Source organism: Protopterus annectens, chromosome 7.part0 (assembly GCF_019279795.1).
Source record: "Protopterus annectens isolate FY-2018-M chromosome 7.part0, PAN1.0, whole genome shotgun sequence".
NCBI classification, from domain to species: Eukaryota; Metazoa; Chordata; order Ceratodontiformes; family Protopteridae; genus Protopterus; species Protopterus annectens.
Window position 1 is genome coordinate 1,531,433,802 of NC_056739.1, and position 24,003 is coordinate 1,531,457,804.

The 24,003-nt window shown below is 38.2% G+C and overlaps 1 protein-coding gene across 1 annotated transcript in view; it reads right to left on the reverse strand.

Annotated features, from left to right (window-relative positions):
* The window catches only part of RAF1 (Raf-1 proto-oncogene, serine/threonine kinase), a 2,753,658-nt gene that overhangs the window by 95,868 nt on the left and 2,633,787 nt on the right, over positions 1-24,003 (reverse strand). The window contains exon 19 of the mRNA XM_044078072.1: positions 17,331-17,462. Coding sequence (XP_043934007.1) covers positions 17,331-17,462 — 132 coding nt within the window. The remainder of the gene's footprint in view (positions 1-17,330; positions 17,463-24,003) is intronic.

The window sequence follows — 24,003 nt, forward strand, 5'->3', positions numbered from 1 at the left end:
AATGTTTGTTTCTATATAAGAGTCCCAGTTTTTGATGAGTTTTCTTTATATTTTGCTGTATATGGGGGTCAAATGAAAGTTTACTGTCAATGATAACACCTAGAAGTTTGGTTTCCTGCACTATTTCAATGACAGTGCTGTCAGATGCAAGGATGTTGAAATGATCAGTAACAGGGGAGGTATTTTTGGGATGAAAGAGTACTAGTTTTGTCTTCTTTGGATTAAGAAAGAATTGGGCATTTCTTAGCCAGGATTCGACTGCAGTAAAGGACTGTTGAGTTTTTGAAAGTAGTTCTGGTAGTGACTGAGCAGTGCAGATTATGGTGGAATCATCAAAGTACTGAATGAGGGTCCCAGGGTGAGAGGCAGTGTGAAGGTTGTTTGTGAAAATGTTGAAGAGTAGGGGTGGGGTCCTAGGATGGAGCCTTGGGGGACTCCAGTAGGGTTGTGCAGGACGGGTGAGAGTTCACTGGACCATTTCACTGCTTGGTTGTGAACCTTGAGGTAGCTCTGAAGCCATTTTACTGTGTTATGTGAGACGCCTAGGTTAGACGGTGTGTTCAAAAGTAAGGGGAGAGACACTGTGTCAAAGGCTTTGGAGAGATCAAGGAATACTGAGGCTATATAGCATCCTGCATCTCTTGCCTTGTTCACAGTGTCTGTAAAAGATAATATGGTTGTAGCTGTGCTGTGTCTAGGTCGGAAGCCATGTTGTGTTTTGGTTAAAAGGTTGTCTTGCAATAGATATTGCTTTACCTACTGATGGATAACCTCTCTCGAGAATTTTGGATATGGGTGACAAGATGGATATAGGACAGAAATTGGATGGATCAAGAGAGATGCCTCCTTTGTGGATGGGGGTGATGTGAGATTTTTCCATATGGTAGGTACTTCTGATTCGGATAAAGACCTATTTATAAGTATACTGATTGGGTAGACGACTGAGTTAGCAGCCAGTTTGAGGTAGTGCGGGGGGAGATTATCAGCTGAGTTAGAGCAGGGTTTTAGCTTTTGTAGCAGTTTCTTAATGGTGTCAGTGGGTATGGGCCGAAATGAGAATGGGGTTTGTATGACATGTTGTTGAGTAGGGGGGGTTAGTTATGACAGGGTTAGAAGTAGTTGATGGCCTGGGGTTGGTGTCTGAATAGGTAGAAGGGTGGGGGGGTCCAGCATTAGGGTTGTTAGTTAAGTCCGAAATTGATTTTACGAAGTGCTTGTTAAAGTTTTTGGCTATTTCTGATGGAGGGGTATCTGGTGATAGGGTGTGCTCTCCATTTCTTCCAGGATTAAGTAGAGAAGAAATGGAGTGCCAAAGTTTACTGGGGTTGACTTTATGCTGGAGTTGCAGCTGTGAATAACATGACTTCTTATCTCAGTTGATCAGTGTTGTCACTTTGTTACGTAGTGTTTTGAAATCAACATGGTTTTGTTCATTTTTGTTTTGTTTCCAGGTTGACAAGGCTAGGTCCCTTTGCTTCATCAGGTGTTTGCATTCCTTAAGAGAGCCATGGTGCCGAGATTTTTTTGATTCTTTTCATATGAATGGGAGCTAGTGTATTAGTATGCGAAGGAAGGTGTTATTAAAGTATAGTACAGCAGCATTAAGGGGTAGTTTAAGGGGTGTCTAGTCTACTTCCTGTAGGAGATTGTTGAATTTATGCTGACAAAAATTTGTTGAGTTCCTAATCGATTTTATAGTGTGTACTCTTAGCTGTTGGGAGTTTGTTCTAAGGGAATAAGCTGGTAGACGATTGCTCAGGGAGTTGGACAGTGTACCAGAAGAGGGGTAATTGGCAGGGTGGGATACTAGAATCCAGTCTAAGGTGGATTAGCAGGTAAGATCTGTTTTGTATCTTGTTGGAGCATTGATAAGCTGAAAAAAAACATACAGATTTATATTATCTGTGGGGTAGTCAGTAGCTATGGTTTGCCAATCTATATTTACGTTTCCTAAGATTACTGTTTCAAGGTTTATTGTTTGGCACGTCCAGGATAAAATATTTTCCTACACTGGTATATTGTTACCTGGTGGGATATACATTACTATTATACAAATTCTTTTTGATATATTGAGGTTCAAAAAGGAGATTAGTACCTCAGCATTGGAAAAGGTGGGTATATTACTGGTGTAGGGTGTGGTGTGAAGGGATACAGAAGTGCTATCCCCACCCCTTTTTTTTTAGATCCATCTCTTCTAGTTATTGCAAAGTTTGGAGGTATTATTTCTGAGTCTTTTACACTGTGGTGTAGACATGTTTCTGTAAGGGCTAGTACGTCAGGTTTATTTTGATCAATCCAGGCATGCAATGGGGCTATTTTATTACATATACTTCTAAGGTTCAGCGTAAGTATGTTTAAATTTTTGGGGTTACTCTTTTGGTTAGGATTAGAAGGTGGGCCAGGGTTAGGATGTATGTCTCCACATTTGAGTAGGTAGGCAATGAGGAAGGAGTACCATGGAGGTGTTTTTTATCCCTAGGTGATGACATTGGTGTCAAGTGTGGTTTTGTAGGAGATGAGGAGGCCTGGCTTGAATAATATAGGAGGGTATAGGGGAAAAGCTGAGAGAGGATATGTGAGAAGCTGTGTTGTTTACTGGGGTGATGGCTGGAGGAGGTTGCTGATGTGTATTGATGTGTGGGGGTAAGCAAGGATATAGCTGTAGTGAGGTTGAGAATTAAAAAGTAAAGAAGCTAGTCAGGTTAGGAGGAGCATGTCAACTGTGATAGTTTAACAATAGTAAAAGTGGTATTTATGCGTTAGAATGTAATAGCAGGTATAAACAGAGATTTTATCATCTATTGATGTGTGCAGCTGAAGGCAAGGTTGGAAATGTTTTGACTTCAGGGTGGACTTTGACAATGTGGTTAGGTATTTTGCCCTGTGGTTTGTGATAAGGAGGAGTGGGGGAGATGTGACTGGTCAGTAGTACAATTGTGGTGCAATATTAGTTTGTGTGTATAACAGATGAGAAAGTGGTAAACCTGGAGGTAATGTGAGGCAGTTATAGTACTGTGATGGTAAAATAGAGTAAGATACAAAGAATTATAGTAAGGGGATGAGAATTCAAGCTGATAGATGTAAGGGGAAGCAGATAAGTTTGGTTAAATAAAAGTAGGTAAGGTGTGAATGAAATGTGGGTGTGGACAAAGTAGAGTTGTATATAATTGGATAAGAGGAATGAGGGGGAGTGGTTTGCTTGGGATATAAGTAGAGGTGCTGGGGGAGGGTGGGATATGGGGGAAGGGCAGGGACGCAGAGTGAACAGAGTGGGAAGAAACCTGCAGGTGGTTTACCACCATAAACAATCAGTAAGGTAGAATGTTCCTGAATACAAAGACAAAGTGACAGAATTCTAAAAACTTGACCTGAGTCACAGCGTCTAATTTTATAGTTATGGGCTTTTCAATGTCTTTTCCAGGGATCTAGTACACTGATAAGAGTAAAATATGCTGAAGTGTTAATGTAGCATCACCTTCAGCAGTAAAAGGCCTACGAGTAAGTAGGGGTTGGGGTGGGGATATACTTCCAGTAGATTCAACACTATGAACAGAACACACTAATGCATGACTTAAATTAAATTAGTCTGAATCTATGAATTTGTCTTACATACATCTAACTCGGTGTATTTTGCCCTTGTGAAATTTTGCAACTGCAAGTGAACTTCAGCTGTGCAAGTTCTTTAGGTAATGGATTTTTTTCAATGGGAGAGAGAAAGAGAGACAGCGCGCAAGTTAAAAATATCTTGATGGTTGAACTAGATAGGTACAGTACTATTTGTCTATAACTCATCCACATTAAATAACATTTGGCAAACAAGAGTAGTGGCACTATATTTCACAGTTGTGCATTTCATCTTTCTAGCCTTTAAACAAGACAATAAGAAAGCTTACTAGAGATATTTGTAGGCATGCAAGTTTGTGATTAAGAACAAAAAAGGTGGCTTCCACAGTACATAAGGAGAGAAAGAAAGAATAAGCTAACAGGTATGTGTTTGCATGCAAATATAGGGTTACTGAAATGTAGGTTTACAGATGTTAGACAGATAGCACACCTATCTGTTAGACCCCACTCTTTGCTATACAATATACAGTCTTGTACCTGTGCTATTTAAGGACTTAGGAAAAGGCAGCCAGCTAGAGTGTGTAGCATATATGAAAAAAGAAGCAGCAGCCTTAGTTAATGACAAAACTCTTTACCAATAGAAACTCATATGGATTAACAATTACCTACAATATACAGTAACTGTGTTGTTCATGCAAACATAAAATCAGGTATTACAATAGAAGACTTCAGTAGGAGGGACAGAAATATATATATATTCATAACATAAACATATGCACTACAGATTAGCAAGGAGAAAACAAAAACACTTAGCCAGATGGCAACAGACTTACTTGATGTACCTGCAGTACAAACAGCAAAAATAATTGTTTTGCAGTAGGATTCAGTGAAACTAACAGCCAGTAGACAATTGTTTATATAATTGCTACACTTTAACAGCAGAAAGACAAAATTTAACTGCTATTACTGAAACCTAGAGTAAAAACTCAGTAGAAACATGCTGATGTATTTACTACACATTAGCAACAAAAGACATAACACTTAGCCGGAGTTAAACACAGTGAAATCTTAGTTGTATTTTTCTAGTACAAGGTTTAACCAAAATGACAAACCATACAGTTAAGACAATACAAGAATCCAATGTACCTTCTTGTAGAGTGAAGCAGCTGGATGGACTCTTGAGTTTTGAGCCACAAAGGCAAAAAAAAGTAATGGGAGACCCAGTTGAGAAGCAGGGAGGGCCAGTCAATTCCTTCAGTGGAAAGCAGTTACTCCCCCCCCCCCCTCCGCAGATGGTTTTGCCACCATAAACAATCAGTGAGGTAGAATGTTCCTGACTACAAAGACAAAGTGACTGAACTCTAAAAACTTGACCCGAATCACACCATCTAATTTTATAGTTATGGGCTTTCCAATGTCTTTTCCAGGGATCTATTACACTGATAAGAGTAAAATATGCTGAAGTAAATGTAGCTTCACCTTCAGCAGTAAAAGGCCTATGAGTAAGTGGGGGTGGGGGTATCCTTCCAGCAGATTCAACACTATAAACAGAACACACTAGTGCATGACTTAAATTAAATTAGTCTGAGTCTATGTATTTTGTCTTACATGCATTTAACTCGGTGTATTTTTTCCTTGTGAAATTTTGCAACTGCAAGTTCTTTAGGTAGTGGGTTGTTTCACTTCTTGTAGCGTGAAGCAGCTGGATGGACCAGAAAGAAACTTAGAAAAATAATGAAATTAGTGTTTGTATTTGCATATATTTTCTGAACAATATGAAGTGCAAAACTCAAATGCTTGCCATTTATTAGTGACCTTAATCCTCAGTTATTTTGCCAGAAAACTGCAAATGTTATGAGGAACAGACAAAAAACAGCAAGCAAAAATCTAGGCATTTTGTAAAATTCTGTACAGTTGACAGAGATGATGGAAATAGTCCAGAGGGTAGCAGAATGCAAGAAAGGGCTGCTGTTGGTCTTGATGCAGGAAAGGATACTTGATACACGTGTAGGACAGTGACTGAATTTGCATTCCCTAATAAAGTAATGGGTTGATGAGGGGGATATGAGAACAGTGGGAAGCAAAAATAGAGGTGGGTTCCTCTCTGGCAAGCTACATTTGAGAAGGGGGATTGAAAAGGATATTCTCTTTACCATTTGTTGTCTGATTTGCAGTTAGAACCACTAGCAAAGAAACTCTCATACTGAAGGATATAACTGGTATGGCAACCACGGAAAGCTAGCTTTATTTGTGGATATTTTGTGTTTGATAGCTCAGAAAGAGACATTTCAGTGTTGTAAAACAATTTGAGATGGTGTCAAGTCTTTTGAGATCCGGAATAAATGGGGATAAAACAGATGCTATAGTGATGGACTATGTATCCAAACATGGATTGGTTGAGCAGTGCCTACTGCTTATGTGGATATGATGTGGTGAAGTGCTTGGGTGTAGAGATTAGAAATCATTATTTTGTGTTAACTGGGGATATATGGTAAGAGGACAAACAAAAGATAATTCAAAAACTGAGAAGCTGGAAACTTTTGTTTATGGATATGGATATTAAGATATAAGCACTGAAATCTTTTCAGTTTTATATACAGGTATTTTTATCAACACGAGGAAATTACATGGATGATAAAGAGTTGAAAGAATTTATTTTTTGGGGGGAGGGAGTTAAGTGGATTAAGTTGATTCCCCCCGTAGACGAAAGTGGTTTATGGTTACCTGAACTGAAGGGGTACTTTACAGCTACACAGCTAAGGCTCATACATCACGCAAGCAGACCGTTATTAATCAAAATGGAAAAGGATAATAATGAAATGGGGAGAGGATCAGTTAGACAGGGACTAGGATTTTGGATGTAAGCCCTTAAAGAAAATAATAACCACATAGAAAACTATATTTGTGAAGTAAGAGAATGTATCTAAAAACTAATCAAGTATGGGAAAGAATCAAGAAGATTTTCCAAGAGGAATGTCTGCAACTAGGGGTGTAGAAAACAGGCAAGGCAAAGATGCAATTTACTACTGGAGGAAATTAGCAAAGGAACCAAGGTATTGGGCGCAAATAACTCAAGGGGAAAGGACAAGAAGAAGAAATTTGGGTACTTGCGTATTATCGCAACCAGATTTTCACGTGTCTGAAACGTTTCAAACTGCTGATCATAGTCTTTACTACTGACCAAAAAGTTTACATTTCTTTCAGGAATAGGAACACTAAGACATCCTCTACCTGTTTTGCATGCCTTACAGATGCATGCTTGAGTTATCATGGATGGTCTCATAGAGTCTGTTGGAATATTTTCACAGAGTAGAAGGAATCGTTCACAGAAGGAAAACACAGAGACAGAAAGTTTGCTTTGGGTACACCTTTTATTTGTAACCAAGGTTTTCATCAATGTATAAAGAACCATTGCATTCTTAATTTTACACTATGAGGGTGAATGATGTTAGCTGATTCCGTGCTCATTTTTAATAGAAGAAGTTGGGAGTAGTGACGTTTTTGGCGTTAATGTACTTTTTGAGTTATTGTAGTTACGTATGATATTCTTTTGCTAGGTAAGTGAGTTTCATTTACAATGCTGCTATATCATATGTAATTTAAGGTAATGGTTGCATTCTCTAAGAGTAGGAAGACTGGAGATTAGCAGGTGGTCTACACCAGAAAATAATAGATGCTGACAACAGTCCAAAGATGAGAAGAAGCTAGAGTTCCGGTCTTACTATTGCAAATGTAGTTAATAATTACGCTAGATACTTACTGTAATGTACTTTATTGGAAGTGCTGTTAGAGCGTGCTCGTCATACAGCAAGAGTTAAATGGTATGTCCTTGACTATCTTGCCATTGCTGAAGTTGTGCGCAGGAATGTGGAAATTACAATGCAGAGTAGCACTGTGCAGGTCGTGGAACAAGTAAGACACGCCCCCCAGCAGCCAAAAATGTGACCGTTTTTCCTCCTTGGACCTCATACCCAAAGTCACCCACTACTAATTACTTGCTTACACACTACTTTCAAGGTTAAGAAACATGTTTTTGCAAAAACACTTCCATTTCTGCGACTTCAGAAATCTGGTTGCGATAATATGCAAGTACCAAAAATTGTAAAGCTTCCAACAATGCAACAAAATCCAGGTAGTTTAGGATTTTTGCATAAAAGCATTTGCCGATGTATTTGTATACCCCACACAGATTTGGAGGATTTCCTCATAGACAGTAAAGTCTGGAGGTGTGATGGGGAAGAAAGGAGAGAGAGAATATGTTTTTTTTTTAATGTAATGCGTTGACAGATTTCAAAAATCCAAGGAGAATAGAATATGTGAAGGTGAGAGTTACAAATCCAAGCACTGAAGAGGAATATGCTCTTCTACCAACCAGATTCCAAGGCTTCAGACACCATGTTTGGGGGGAAAAAGTGACAAAATGTTGGGGGGCTTTGCATCCAGTGTTGGAGCAATTACATCATCTAAAAGTCATCCTAGGAATGCTTGATCAGGAACTTGGTCTACAGAAAATGATTTAGGGGCCAAGGTATGGAATCTGGGTGACCCTTCACTACACTGATACATTTGGTCACCGGATGCATACGACCATGAGGCTTTATAAATAAAACTGTAAGGGACTGCTTTGAGTGCATGGCTTGGGCTAAAGCACAACTATTTCAAAATTTCACCCTTTCACACTCAGCTTAGTACCTTGCAATGTTATCTTAACAAAAGTGTTTGAATCTTGGCATATACTACTTCACACATGCAGAGACAATACTTTTCAAGAGGAGCCACTAAAGACTAAAGACTCGTTAGTGACACATTTTCTTAGTACTTCTCTGGTACCATGTTGTCATCTGTCAAACCAGTCTAACACCTCTTAAAGTAAGTCAGCCATCTCGTATTAATTTATGGTAGCTTTAGGAAAGAAGTCTCACCTCAAAGGATGGATACCAGCAGTCCAATGCTACTAGTTCTGTGCCATTTCCCTTACGCACCTTCAGCAATCAGCCAGCCATTAGCTTTTATAGTTGAATATAATATGCAAAATTATGAAAAGCACAGCAATAATTAAATATACAAAAAACATACACTCTTGTACAGGAAAATAAAATAAAATGGTTGAACAGAAAGTTAGCTTTAGAAAAATATTAACTATAACATAGCAGTATCTACATACATTACCTTAAAGAATGACTGAAGTGTCCACTGTTCATTTGTTAATGTTTCCAGTAGTTGACACACAGGCAAAACTATACAAACATAAGCTCACTGTGACTCTGGGACACAGGCTCTCCCCTTCTCTTCCTCTCTGCATTCATGTAAAAATCTACTTAAACATATTCACTGCTCCTGGTCATGCTCAAAGTTACAACAGGACATGAGAGACGGACAGAGAAAAATTAACTGAAATACAGACTTTAGCAGAAAGGGCCAAATCACTTAACAATAATCCAAAGGGGTGTCCTAGATGAGATCAAAAAACAGGCAAGCACTGTTGCTTCTAACATGCTTCCTCATTTTGCATTTGGTCTAACTCCCTTGACTCTTCCATTTCTTGCTAGGCCAGTATTTAAGATCTGTGCTCTAAAGCTGTTTTAACCTAGAAAGTTCCAACCCTTTTATGGCAACATTGCTTCTCTGACAAGTAGCAACAGCCCTGATTATTTTGTGCCTGGAGAGGGTCTGCAAACAGTTTTAATCTTGTTTAGCATCTTTGACACATTTCTACCAAAAACAATGATGAGCACTTTAGTTCTGTGCAGAGTATCATATCTCAACCCCCCCCCCCCCAACCTCAGGCCAGTTTTCCCTGGTACACATCTAGGAAATACAGCTTGCTTTGAAGGCACACCCAATTTAGTTACACTACCCATATGCACTGAAATGTCATCTGCATTTACATTGCTGGCATCAATAATGTACTGGAATGCCATGCTGTACTCCTACAATACCATGCCCCATTTAAGCAGCTTACTATTTTATCCACTGGCTCTGTGGAGCCATTTTAAAGAATACTGAGCTGTAATAGTTCTGCATTTCCTACCATACAGTTAGGCTTGAAGTTTTTGGAAAACCCACACTATCCCAAACATTCTTTCTCTGTGACTGTGTATGACACTTCCCACAGCTGAAGTGTACATCTGACATACATTACTGAATGCTTCTTCTCCTTGTGAAGGGACCTGGTTGAGTACAGACCTTAGGTGATGATTCCATGTATGCACCTGTTCGATAAACACCTGACTGTAATCAAGACTGTCCAGTTCAGATAACTGACTCAATGCCTCCTTGAGGTTTGGGAATGCTTTTTTACAGGCTGGTCTCCAAACAATGTTATCTGTCCTTTTTTTTTTTTTGGTAAGAGCTGTAACACAAATGGCTACGGCTATCATGATAGACAAGTTTCCTATAATACACCACTGTACCAAGGAATGCCCTTACCTACCTTCCGGTAACAGAGATAGACTAGGCTGCGCCTTGAGATGGTCTCCAACTTGAAAAGCTGTGGCTGGAACTGCCAGTACCCACCCAATGACCACAACAGGCCACTTAATTTCTACTGGTACTTATTTGGCTTGACTGTTAACTTGGCCCTTTTTACCCCATGCAACACCTCTCTACCATGTTGAGCACGTATGTTAACACCAAGACTGATTATAGACAGCAATATCTCTATAAGCAAGAGTACAGTTGTATAAGTAAGCTTACCATTACAGTACATGTTAGATCACTGTTGCAGTAGCCTGAACTTTGTGTATTATATCCTGCCAAGGATATGACCAGCTGGACAGCTTTACAAAGTTTAAAGTCACCTCTCATGTGTTATAACTGCCAGGAGCACAAGCAGAGCTCCGTATAAAATGCAGTTACTGAGCCAAAAGCTTCAGTGATTTCTTGCCTTAAGAAGGGAGGCAATATCCTTGGGGAAATGTAAAGCAAGAGTAAACACACACACACACACACACACACACACACACACACACACACACACACACACACACAATATACAACCACACCCTGGCAAAACAAATCAAGAATATAAAGGAGGCTGGAGGGAGGATACGGATACTGCAATTGTCATCTATTAGAACATTTCCTGTTAAGGTAAGTTTTATTTGCACAACTGCACTATGTTCAGTATTAGATCATTACTGTAGCAGCCAGTATATGGGTAGACTACCACAGTTTAGTACAACAGGACAGGATGAAAAACAAATAAGAATCCAGAAGTCCCAGGATATTGGTCTTACTCTAGACAACGAAAGGGAAACTAGTTTGTAAATGCTTTGTAAAAGTAAGTAAACAGAACTATGCTATTGCCTCTAAAATACTTCTACCGTCCACCCCCTTTCCAGAAAGCCACTGAAGAATCAGCCCTAACCTGCCTGGAACTAGTTTATGGTGAGAACAGCAAAAAGAAATGGCATAGGACAACCATCTAGAACTTATCTGCTTTGACACTGGCTGTTCTTTCCTCTTATCTTCACTGAAGACAAACAGCTGATCAGCTTTCCTGAAGGACAGAGTTTTGTCTAGGTAGATTATGAGATGCCTGTGTATGCCCAGAGTTTGAATAAGTCATTCTCCCCTTTTTTTTGGCACTGCAAAAAAGACTGCTTAACAGACTGGTTCAATGTACATTCAAGACTAGGCATAAAAGGATTCATAGGTTCATAGGAAAATACTAGGCTAGTTGCCCTTGTGGACCATTTTAAGCCTAGCCAAATTCCCTCAAAGGTGAGAATCAAACCCTATACCCTTCTGACTGTGAGTTAAACACTTTAACCATTATTCCAATAGGTTCATAGATGATAAGTAGGCTAATGACCCCAGGAGATCTTTTTAAGGCTAGCCACGCTTCCCAAATGCAATACCCCTTTTATCAATGTTTCTTCCCCTCCAAGATGGATACAGGCCCTTGCGAAAGCTTGGTACAGTTGTTGTCTTAAGACAACCCACCACAACAGTGCTGCCATCTCCTTTACTGACATCAGAGCAAGTTGATAATAAACACTCTTATTAATGTAACAATTTAATAACCAGATGGTAGCTTAAAAAAGTCTGATAGTTTATAAGCTGCTGTTAAATTATACTTACAGATTGCACAATGTACCACATGGGTGTGTTACCCTGGATGGTGTGCAAGTACGTGTGAAAGAGTGACAGGGAGAGAGGATGATTTCATTCTGATCATCTTTGCTAGATATCTCGACTGTGAAACAATTACATGATCTTTAGCTCTGTACAGATTTTCCACAACCCCACAAACAGAAGATGTAGTCCATCTACCACAAGGTCTGTACTCCAAGTGAATTCTCTAGAGCCTTTCTGTAAAACATGTACATCAATGCAGTGAGCCCGTTAGCCTTAAAGCTATATACATGTATATGATAGCCCTCTTCTTATATTACATATACAAGGAGTATGAATTAAATTACATTGATCACTGTAAGTTAACCTTAACATGATGGTATGAGATATTTACAATAAACATACAACTTTCTTAATATATTCAAAGCACATTTTAATAATGAAGCTTTTTATTCCCTAGAATCATTTCTAACTCAACCTCTCCATCACATCTTTAACCTTTGCCTGACAAAATATAATGTCAAACATCTAGAAAACAGCACTCATTACTCCCTACCCAAACAACCTAAACCTCAAAACACTGTCCACTTTTATCCCATTTCTATGCTACCCACACTAGGCGAGATGCTGGAAAAAAAATAATCATTATCCAACTCTCAAGGTACATTCAACAATATCATTTCCTTACCCTGAAACAGCATGGATTCTAGACAGTTCATCTTATGACAACAGCACTTTGGTGCTTAACTAACAGCATTCTCCTCAACATGGACAAAGGTAACTTGACAAGAGCAATATTCATTGACCTCACAAAAGCCTTTGGCCCCATCAACCACCAACTCTCCCTTCAAAAAATTAGCATTAGTAACACATCCGTCACCTAGTTCCAAGCATTCTTGCTGAACAGATTCTTCACAGTTAAATTAGGCTCAATCCTTCTCTCAGTCCACACCTCTTTCAATGGGAGTATCAGAAGGTTCTATCCTAGTGCTTACTTTCATCAAACTCCCTCATGACCTTCCTTCTCTACTACTCATCCTCGGCATTGATGACATAGTACTCTTTAGATCCAGAAACAATCACTCAATAACAGAAACATAACTACATAAGGATCTTAACTTCCTGAATTTTTGGCTTATTAATTACGAACTAACAATCACACAAAAACAAAAAGCATGCTATTTGGTACTCCCCCAAAAACTTAAAAATTCATCAGAGATGCTCAATATCACCAACCCTTTGTGGCACACCAACAGGCACAACCAACTGCTTCAAGTATCTCATTTTGTGGCTAGACTAATCATTAATATACAAAATCTATGTATGTACAAAAACAGAGAGCAAAAGTTAACTCAGTTTTCTTCTGAGCTAGTAAAATCTAACCCTGATTATCCAAAGCAACCAGGGCAGCTAAAGGCAAAGGAGTTCTTTTGGCACAACTTGAATAAGGCCATCCATAATATCCACAACCGAAAAACACATCCACACTACATACTATCAAAAACAAAATCTGTTGCTGCATCACTAATTTGCCCACTGACTAGCACCACTATCTCACCCTCAAAAAAGCCAAATGGCTTCCACTGCAGCACAGAACAGAACTGCTACTAGGCTCTCTCATATTCAAACTTCGCCAGTCTAACTCATTCCCACTGCTAGCTGCCATATTTTGTACTTAACATACTCTAAAGCCTCAGGTGCTTCTCCCAAACATTACCCCTCTCCAGTCCCCACAAACTAGACTACACTGCACCAACCAATCTTTTTTCATCCTTGCACCTTAAATATGGGAATCCTTCCTAAACCATCTAAAGGAACTATAATTCCCTTCCCACCTTCAGAGCTGAACTTAAAAAAAAAAATCCTCCACACCAAATCAAACTATACTTGCACACAGGAGGCCACATCACATAAGGGTCTCTCAACCCCTAGCCTCTCTCTTTACTACTAGCACCTCCCAACTCCCTCTATGTCCTTTGCCCTGACTTGTACTACCACACAGCATTTACCCCACGATGCAAACCTGAAACATAATCATGTGACTTGTAAAATTTGCTTTTATCTCAGAACTTCCACTAAACATATCAATTACCACTGTACAGTTTTTGTTACATAGTGTTACTGTCTGCTCTGTTTTTCATTTGCACAACTTACTACCTCTATTCTCCAATTTATTTTTTTAGTTGCGAATTATTTCACCCAGGCAGTATCTGGATATGGTCACTTTTAATCACTATACCAGCCTGTTAAACAAATGCAAAATAAAATAAAAATAAACTAAACTCTACAACAGTCTGTCTACGGTGCCCTCAATGGACTACCATTAACAGAAGAAAGTAAGACTATTTCACACCTGACGTCTGATCTTGCATTTAGGCCAGTTCTTGATGCACTGCAGTTTCATTTGTAAACACAAATTATGGAATCTCACTCTATGTTTACTCACTACATACATGTCAGTGCCTCTAATTGGTTGCAGCAGGACTGGTTGTGAGAACTCTCGGTTGCTCACCTTCATGAAACTTCAGCTTTTGCATATTTATATTGTCCTCTATCAGAAGTAAACAAAAATAAATCAAAGATAGCTTCTTGTATCAAACAGTTGACAGGAAATCACAAAACAACAAAAACATAGAACTTATACATTTAACCCCAACTTTCCTGACCAACAGAGGCACCATAAACACCAACTCTTAAAGCACAGACAAAAGAATACCCAAAAGAAGCTGCTGCTAATAATTAATTACATGCTGTTTAGATGCATATTTGTTGTCTTGTACACCTCTGTTTACTGTGTTCTTTATGCAATATATTTTATGGACTTTTTCTCCCTGAAAAATGTTTCATGGGTGCTATCACTTCTCTCAACAATATTACTCTTACACCTGATTCTCACACAAAACTCCTTGGCACAGTAATAGACGATCAACTTAAATGTGAGCTTCACGCACATTACTGCATCAAGAAAATCCACCAAAAGTTGGGCCTTTTAAGTAGGAACACAAGATTCTTCACACCTGACTCCAGAATCTCACTTGCCTAAGCTTACCTTCTCCCTAACCTATTCTATAGCTCTCAAATCTTAACTTGCAGTCCTGTCTTCTTTCTAAATTGGAAACCACCTACAATAAAATTGCAAGATTTGCAGCCAGTGTGCCTCCTAAATCACACCATTGTCATGCTCTTCTTACACTCATTTGGCTAGAGTTTCCTAATCAGCTCTTATCCACTCAGCTGCTTACCATCCACTCTGTCCTTAACAAGCCCTCTCTGCCTGCCCTAACTTATCCACTCTTCTCACCCTATATATAAGCCCTCTCGGTTCCTCAGAAGTTCAAATAAGTGTCTCTTACAGATATACAAACCAAATAAATCTATTGGCCAAAATCTTTACAGCTACATTCCTGTTCTTGCTTGGAATAATCTCCCTGTATTCCACAGATCCATTCAAGTCCAGGAGTTTAAGAAAGCTCTAAAAAATTACTTGTGTAGTACCTTGGATATGTCACTGTAACCACCCTACTTGAATTGCTTCCCTAATTTCTCATTCTGTGGACAATCACTTTTTTCTTTCCACCTATTTATGTTTCTATCCTCATTTCTCTTATGTTTTATATTGTAATTTTTCGAGTAGTCGTCTTCTCTTTGTATGTATAGCTGTTATATTTATTTCTGTATGTATTTATATTTATATTGTCTAAATCTTGTGGAGCTTTTCGCCCCGGGCCTCTACTGAAAGAGGGCACTAGCTCAGTTGGACTAACCCGGTTAACAAATGTCAAATAAATAAAAAATAAATAAATTACTTGATTCTGCAATTAATTAATGATACTGTTTAAATTTTGTGTATTTGATGATTACTTGCATATCTCAGTGCACTATGTAATGCTGGAATTTTTCTAGAGCTTTTCTCCTTGGGTATCTGGTTAAACAAATGCAATAAATAAAAACAATTTCCAGATGTTTCAGGGTAAAGAAAATCACTTTTATGTTGAATATCGGAAATGCAGTTAAGGTGCAGAGAACAGGACAGCTGCACAGGTGCAAGCTGTCGGGGGAGCAACCGATCATGAGACCATCAAAGATGAAGAGTAATAGTGGCATGTCAATCAGTACTGTAGTTCAGCGCTGACGTTGGTATTCATTCAAACAATTAAAACACTTACACGTAATAAGTGGGTATTTACATGGGCTGAGAGAGGGAAAGTGGTTTTTTTTTGCTTTTCAAGATTTGCAAAGAAGCTTTTTTTTTGTTTTTCTTTGATCCTCAATTTTAGTTTGAGAGGGTGCTAGTCTAGGGGAAGGTAGTTAATGGGAAATAGGGAGGTACACCAATTCAAAGTGCAACAACCGCAAAAAAAGTCAGAAACAGAGAAGGGTGGATACCTAAACAGTTTCAGTGAATCTACTCTTAGCATCGAAGTTCCTAAAATAACTGTAATATGTTCATCACAGTACTCACTGTTGCAGTCCTCCCCATATGGGGAGATTCACAAACACTGCCCCACAAAAAAGGCAGAATGTTATTTGGATACGAGGCCTTGCAAAATGGCAAAAGCAAACTCCTCCTTGGACCTTGCAGCTGCCCTTAGACTGTAGTATTTGGTGAAAGTGAGCATATAAAACCAATTGACTGCTTCAATTACAGCTTGCACAGTACCCCCACCCACCCAAGGAAAGCAAGGTGGCAACAGTGGCTCTGGTGGACTGGGTACTAATCTGAATTGGAATAGGCTTGCCATGGTTTCAGTAACAAAAGGAAATGTAGTGAAGCAGCTATTTAGAATGGGTTTAACAGGTCTACCATATTTCCCTTTTTACAGAGCTTGCACAGCCATCCATCAAAACAAATATGAATGTGATCCTCCTTAGTTATGTACTATACCATAACTGTATTGTTTGCTTTCACCAGAAGAGCCTCCTGCTTTAGGGTAGGGGTAAAGGCTTTCAGGGCAAGCAAGACTGCTTTCATTGTTTTATGTTTACATACTTTTTCATCATTTTGTCCTCTCAAGTACCCTGGACTTGAAGAGCTACCACATAGGCCCCCCAGGCCAGGTCTGAGGAACAATGGTCAGTCCATGGGTAGACTCATAGTAAGCAAAGGTGTCTTAAAAGGCATCCAAATTCTAAGCACTACAAGGGGAAGCTCTAGAAGTGGGGCCGGCTTCAGGCTGCCTACACACAGGGTATCCCAAATATGAGGAATGCAACGATGAAACCATGATAAGATCTGCAGCAGCTTCCATTTTTTTCTGTGTATTTCTGACTATTAACTGCCCTTGATGAAAGTTTAATTTAGTATAAAATGGGTGACACTTTTTAATACAACAATGTATTCAATGAAATAGGCTTTCGACAATGACTCTGCATTAATATTAAACTCTATCTGTACTACAATGTGACATCCACAAAGATAAACAAAACTTTTTGTCAAGCTCAGTCTGTAACAGAAACATTTCTCAACTGACTGATAACATTTTTGCCATATATTAAGTAGATTCTGCATAATTAACAAGTTCTCACTGAAAATGTTTTAAAGTGGAATCAGATATACTTTATAGATTGCTCAAAACATGCTGTGGAACACAGAACAATTTATAGATTATGTACATACACAGCATTAGACAGTCCAACAAATACATTTAAGGAAAAGTGCAAATAACCTCAGCTGCAGATATGATTACCTGGTCTCGGTTGCCAACTTGAGAATATGGTAGTTCTCCTGTCATCAATTCATACAGCACAATCCCATAAGAGTAGACATCTGACTGGAAGCTGTAGGGGTTGTTATCTTGCATTCGAATCACCTCAGGTGCCTGACAAAAAGATTTTAAAAATTATACTTGCATGTTATGCCCCCCTCCCCCCAATGACGTTTAGGTTATCTGGCATTCAACAATGAGCAGCTAGGTTCTACAGGTAAACAGAAAATGAGACCAAAACTGTTACTACTCATGCATGAAATTCACCAACTGCACATCCGGAACTCTAACTGTACTAAACAAATCCATGATTAAGAAATTCCTTTCTAGAAGAGGTTTACGGGAAGGGAGGAATTGATCATTTTATGTAATGCCGAATTGATGATAAACATACAAAAGAATATATGTGACATATGTTTGCAAATGGGAATTTGTTAATGTAGTTTGTTTTATTTTATATAAATGTAAGTTTGCCTAGATTTTGCATAATTCAATAAAGGTATTAAAAATTTAAAAAAAAAAAAAAATTAAAAAAAGAAATTACTTTCCAGGGTATATACAGCAAAATTTTTTAGAAACGCACACAAATCACTAAAAACGCTAAAAATTTAATGAGTAAAGCTTTCGGGTTATCCACCCTTCATCAGTACATAAAAATCAATGAATTCTCCATACTTTAGAGGTCCAATTAAAATCACATGATCTAGCCAGCCAAAGAAGTTCTATTTATAATTTACCATCTAAATCAATTCATAAACTAGCCTTATGATATGCTATAAACACATGCTATAGAACATCCAGAAAATAAATACAGAGAGTGAATATATTATGCTCATATATAGACTTATATTTATTTTATTTTATTTTATTTTATTTATTTATTTAATTTAAATTTGTTGACCGGGAGTGTCCGACTGGACGTGGGTCCATTTTCAGCGGAGGCCCGGGGAGAAAAGCTCCACAGTAAAATAAACAGACAGTAGTTACATTGGATTACATAGTGATTAACAATTTAACATAGAAATTACTTACAACATATTTACAGATGAAGAACATAGTACATCAGTAGACAACTAGAATCTTTATCTGTGAAGTACATAACAGGAATTAACAAATGTAACAATGAGAAGTTCCTGCTGTATAATAAGTACTAGGTTTATGAGCATCTCAGCTTGCTATCATCAAGGTAGTTAGTGGAGGTGAAAGAAAGGTAGTAGTTGGATGGGGTGGATGATATTAGAGTGGGAGTTGCAAGGGCATAGCCAGCATGTTTTTAGGTGTGCTTTTAATAAAGTTTTGAAGTTGGTGCATGATGGTACGGAGGTAATTGTGGGTGGGAGTGAGTTCCATAATTTGGCTATGGCGCAAGAGAATAGTGCTTCACCAGCAGAGTTATTGGCTTTAGTGATCTGCAAGTGATTTTTGTTGCTTGATCTTAGTGGTCTGGTGGTGCGATAGGGTTGAAGTAGATTCTGGGGGGATGGGACATTTAGTGGATGGTTTACTAGTTTGTGGGTGAGTGAGAGTTGATACCACTGAAGGAGGTGAGGGAGTTCAAGCCAGCCCAGTTCAGCAAGTGAGAGACAGTGGTGACTACGGTAGGATGCCCCTGTGGCGAATTTTGCGATTTTGTTGTAGCAGGTCTCTAGCTTGTTTAGATCACATTGCCTTAGATTGGTATATACTGGAGAGGCATAAAGTAGGGTGGAGATGAGGTGGGAATTTGCTATTGAAATCTTTGCTGCTTTGGTGAGAAATTGTTTATTTCTGTATAATGCTCCTAGTTTTTTGTGGACTTTTTTTATGGTTATGGATATGTGAATGTCAAATTTTAGTTTATTGTCTATTTCCACTCCTAGCAATTTGGTGTGTTCAGTTGGGTATATAGTGGTGTTGTCTTTTGCTGTGATGTTAAAATGAGAGTTGTTTTGAGTATGTTTGGTGGGTTGGAAGATGAGTAGTTTAGTTTTGTTTGGGTTAAGTATTAATTGGGCATCGGATAACCATGTTTCAACAGAGGAAAAGGCTTCCTGTGTGACTTTTTGCAGTTTGGGTAGGGACTGGGCTGAGCAGATGATGGTAGAGTCATCTGCGTATTGGATGTGTGCCATGTTTGGTGGCAGAGGCTAGATTATTGGTGTAAACGGAGAAAGTAGGGGTCCAAGGATGGATCCTTGGGGAACCCCTATGGAGACAGGTAGTTGGGGAGATATGTCATTCTGCCATACAACGGATTGTTGGCGGTCAGACAGGTAACTCTGAAACCAGTTGGTGACTGATTGTGAGAAGGATAGGTTATTGAGGACAGAGATAAGTTGTTTGTGTGGGACCATGTCAAATGCTTTAGATAGGTCTAGGAAAGTAGCAGAGGAGAGATAGCCATTGTTTTATGCTGAAGGATAGTGTTAGTAAAGGAGAGTAAGGCAGTGGTGGTGCTATGGTTTGGTCGGAAACCATGCTGAGTACTGGAAAGGAGGTTGTTAGTAAGGAGGTAGTGTGAGACCTGAGAGTGCATGCATCTCTCTAGTATTTTGGAGAGTGGAGAGAGAATAGCTATGGGGCGGTAATTGGTTAGTTCTGCAGAGGGTCCGCCTTTGTGGAGGGGAATTATATGTGAGACTTTCCACAATGTGGGAACGTAACTTTCTGACAGAGATCGGTTAATCAAGATGGATACTGGGTAGGCCAGAGCATCAGCTGCGATTTGTAGGTATTCACTTGGGAGGTTGTCTGTTGCTAATTTGGTGGGTTTAAGTTTAGTTAAGAGTTTTTCTATGTTGGAGGTAGGTACAGGAGAAAAAGAGAAGGCAGTGGGGAGAGTACTAGTTGAAGGTGTGGGTTGGAGGGGAGGGGGGTTGTGTTGTTTAGCTAGTGATAGTATGGTTTCGGTGAAGTGTGTGTTGAATGAGGTAGCAATATTTTCTGAGGAGTGAGGGATGTTAGGAGGAGGGGTACTGACTTTACCTGGGTGGAGGATGGAGTTTATGGAAGACCAGAATTGTTTGGGGCTGTGTTGTGAGGAGTCTAGGGCAGACTGGTAGTATTGGAATTTGTCCTGTTTTATTAGCTTTTTGACTCTATTGCGTAGTTCTAGGAATTTCTGTCTAGCTGCGGTGGTTTTGGTTTTGCGCCAGTGCTCCCAGGCTTTATCCCTGTTTTTCATTTCTGACTTAGTGGTTTTCTGTAGCCATGGGGAGGGTTGTGCTTTGGTTCTGGAAAATCTTATGGGGGCATGGTAATTAAGGATGTTCAGGAAGGTAGTATTAAAAGATTCAACTGCGTCATCTAGACTGAGGTACTTTAGAGCATGCCAGTTACATTCTTTGAGGGATGAGATGAATGTGAGTGGGTTAAAGTTTATTTTTTTACGTATTTGATGATAGATGACAGGTTTAGCTTGGTACAGGTATTTTTTGAGTAGGAATGTTGGGGAGTGATCACTGAGGCTATCTGATAAGCAGCCTGTTATATATGACTGGGGGTTCTTACTGACTAGTATCCAATCCAGGGTAGAGTGCTTGCTGGGGTTTTTATTTATCCTTGTTGGTGACTGGACTGTTGTGATATATTGTGTTATATGCATAAATAATTGAAATGATGTTATATTATATGCATAAATGGTTTGACGATTGTGGATGAACAATCGTTGTCAAGGTCCAGAATAGATCCAAAAGAGAAAAGAAAGCAAATGGAGATATCTTCTTTTTTGCCCTTTCGTTTAAAGCAACCGGAGAAGGTAGTGATACAACACAAACAACTGTTGGAAAAGCGTCCACTACAGAAGAAGGTTCAGCAGGCAACACCAGGAACAAAAAGGAAGAACGACAGTCCATTAGCATCCAGCAAGAGTGTTCGCCGTTGAAAGGGACTATACGATTAGCAAAAGGTACTGTGAATTTATCAGATCAGCGGCTAACAAATTAATGTTTTAAACTGCTAGAAAATGGTTTGAAATTTATTCCATTTGCCAGGGATAATGTAGTAAATGCATAACCCGAAAGCTTTACTCATTAAATTTTTAGCGTTTTTAGTGATTTGTGTGTGTTTCTAAAAGATTTTGCAGTTCCAACAAAAGTTTTGTTCGTATATACAGCAAAACTCAGGCAAAATGTTCTGTCATTTTGCCCATAACTAACAAATGAGAGAGAACTGGTGCTAGGTACCTGTAATTATACCAGTTTAATATTAGGCAGCCTTAAAGTCTGGACAGTAACCTAGCTAGGTCTTCAATATCTAAATAATGAGCAGTGATTAAGCTCTCTCTCAATCAGGCCATGCCTTATTTCTGTGTGTACAGGACTGTAGACATGCCAAGACTGCAGATATGCCAAATACAGTTTAAAATGTGCCAAAGTGCATCCTACTAGTCTTGCAACTAATCTGCTACAAATATAACGACCCAATACAGTACATCATATTTCCATTAATAAAATCAAATGACCTATACATAAAATGGCAAACACCGTAGTTCCCCCAGGGGATAAACCCTTGTGGTTGCTTATATTCAATTGGATCAGACTTTATCCTGTCTTTTGAAATGATGACGAATGGCAGTTAGGAATATTTTTACCTCTTACATAGGACACAGTAGGCCAATTTGGGCAAAAAAAAATATCACTAAACAAAAATTTCCAATCTTTTTTGTTCAGTTAACTTACCTACTAGAAATTAAATTTAGTTGCATAATAAGATCTCTGAATTGACATACTACAATCCATATTAAAAACATGACCTCCCATCAGTATTGTATTTTCGTTACTATACGTAGACACTATTACTGGGTAGAAATAACATAACTTACAGAAAGCATTAACTACATAATCATACTTGCAAACACTCATCTGTGAAACATGTTCCTAACTTTTTTGCTTCTTCAGTTAAAATACTCCACTTATTAAGACTTTTTTTGTAGGCAGCAAAATAAAAACATATGCGAGGGCATAAATTATATAAATTACAATATGATACATAAATAAATGAAAGCTTTCCCTGTTTAAGAAGCTCAATGTTGCTGATAATTTTCTATACAAGGAAATATGTGTTCTCCTGTGTAGACCTGTATCTAAATAGTTATTTTTCCTAATTATAACTAAAAGAAAAGACAGACACTGTTTGTCAAATGTTATAAACTGCTGAAATTTTTGCACAAAAAAACTGAATTGTCCACACATATATATATATATATATATATATATATATATATATATATAAATATATTAATTTTTTATGTGTGTGTGTGTATATATATATATATATATATATATATATATATATATATATATATATATCAAATTTATGGGTGTTTGTGTTGTTCACAAAACAGTATGCATTTGGTTATGGTTGAGTGTGTGTGTGTGTGTGTGTGTGTGTGTGTGTGTGTGTGTGTGTGTGTGTGTGTGTGTGTGTGTGTATGCGCGTGTATGTATGTATGTATGTGCACGCACACACATTTACATATACATGCATTTTTATACATATTTATACATATTCAACACACACATATGTGTATATTTGTGTATATACACATACATTTATATATATATATATATATATATATATATATATATATATATATTTATTTTTATATATTTTTATTATAACATTTTTTACAAAAAAAACTTTTTGGTTAATTATTCAATTATCTGTTGTTGTGTGATGTCATTTCCTGTATTGTGATGTATTTAAGGAACTGGTAAACATTATGCTTTGTTCTGAAGTTGTTCACGCATTAAAATGTGGATGAAAGCGCTAAATACGTTTGGTTTTTCTTGGCTTCTGGCTGTTTCATCAGTGGATTTTCATTTTTTTGAATTGTCCATACAATAACAGAAAACACTTTGTGGAAAAAAAAGTATGATTATAATTACTCAATTAACCTTGAAACAAGATTACTATACAATTCTTCATAATTCTGCAAAAGGGGCACCCACAGCAGTTCCTTTTATTTTCCTAAAAATTTGATTATCAAAAGTACAGCATACAAAAAGCAACAAACTTAGTCATCTACCTGATACTAGGACTGCTCCTTGTGGGGGTGGGGAATCAGTGCTTCAATTACTTGATAATAGATAATACTATTGTGGAGGTGCACAAGCTATTACCATCTAAAAATAACCAACATGGATTTAGAGTCTAGTGAAGACCCCCCCCCCCTTTTTTTGAGCCACATCTGTTGTGTGACTTTAATATTGGAACATATGCTTACCACCACCTTAAGTAACTAATGATGCAAAAAAATCCTAAATTCTGTAAAGGACCCTCCCAACAGCCTGATACTAATAACTCCTAGTGAGGTTTCCTCATTTTTATTCTTAACAAGTAGCTTACTGCAGACTACCTCAATCAAAGCATTAATGTATACCCTCTTTTATTTTAATAAAAGTCTGTGCTTGTTTATAATAGTTTAAATCTAGCATCATATATGTTTCCTTATAATTTAGATGGTCATAGCTCACCTTTAAAAAATGTTAAGATTTTCATAATTACTACATTTTTCTAGGTGTTTTTCTGCCAGTCATGCCTCATTAGTCTCAAGCCAATTTATTCCCTATGGGTGGAAAGTCTTTGCTCAGATTCTGTAGGGCAAGGGCTATCCGGATAAGCAGTTACTTAGGCACACTTCAGCAGTTTGTTTTTCTTGATGCCATCCTGGTAA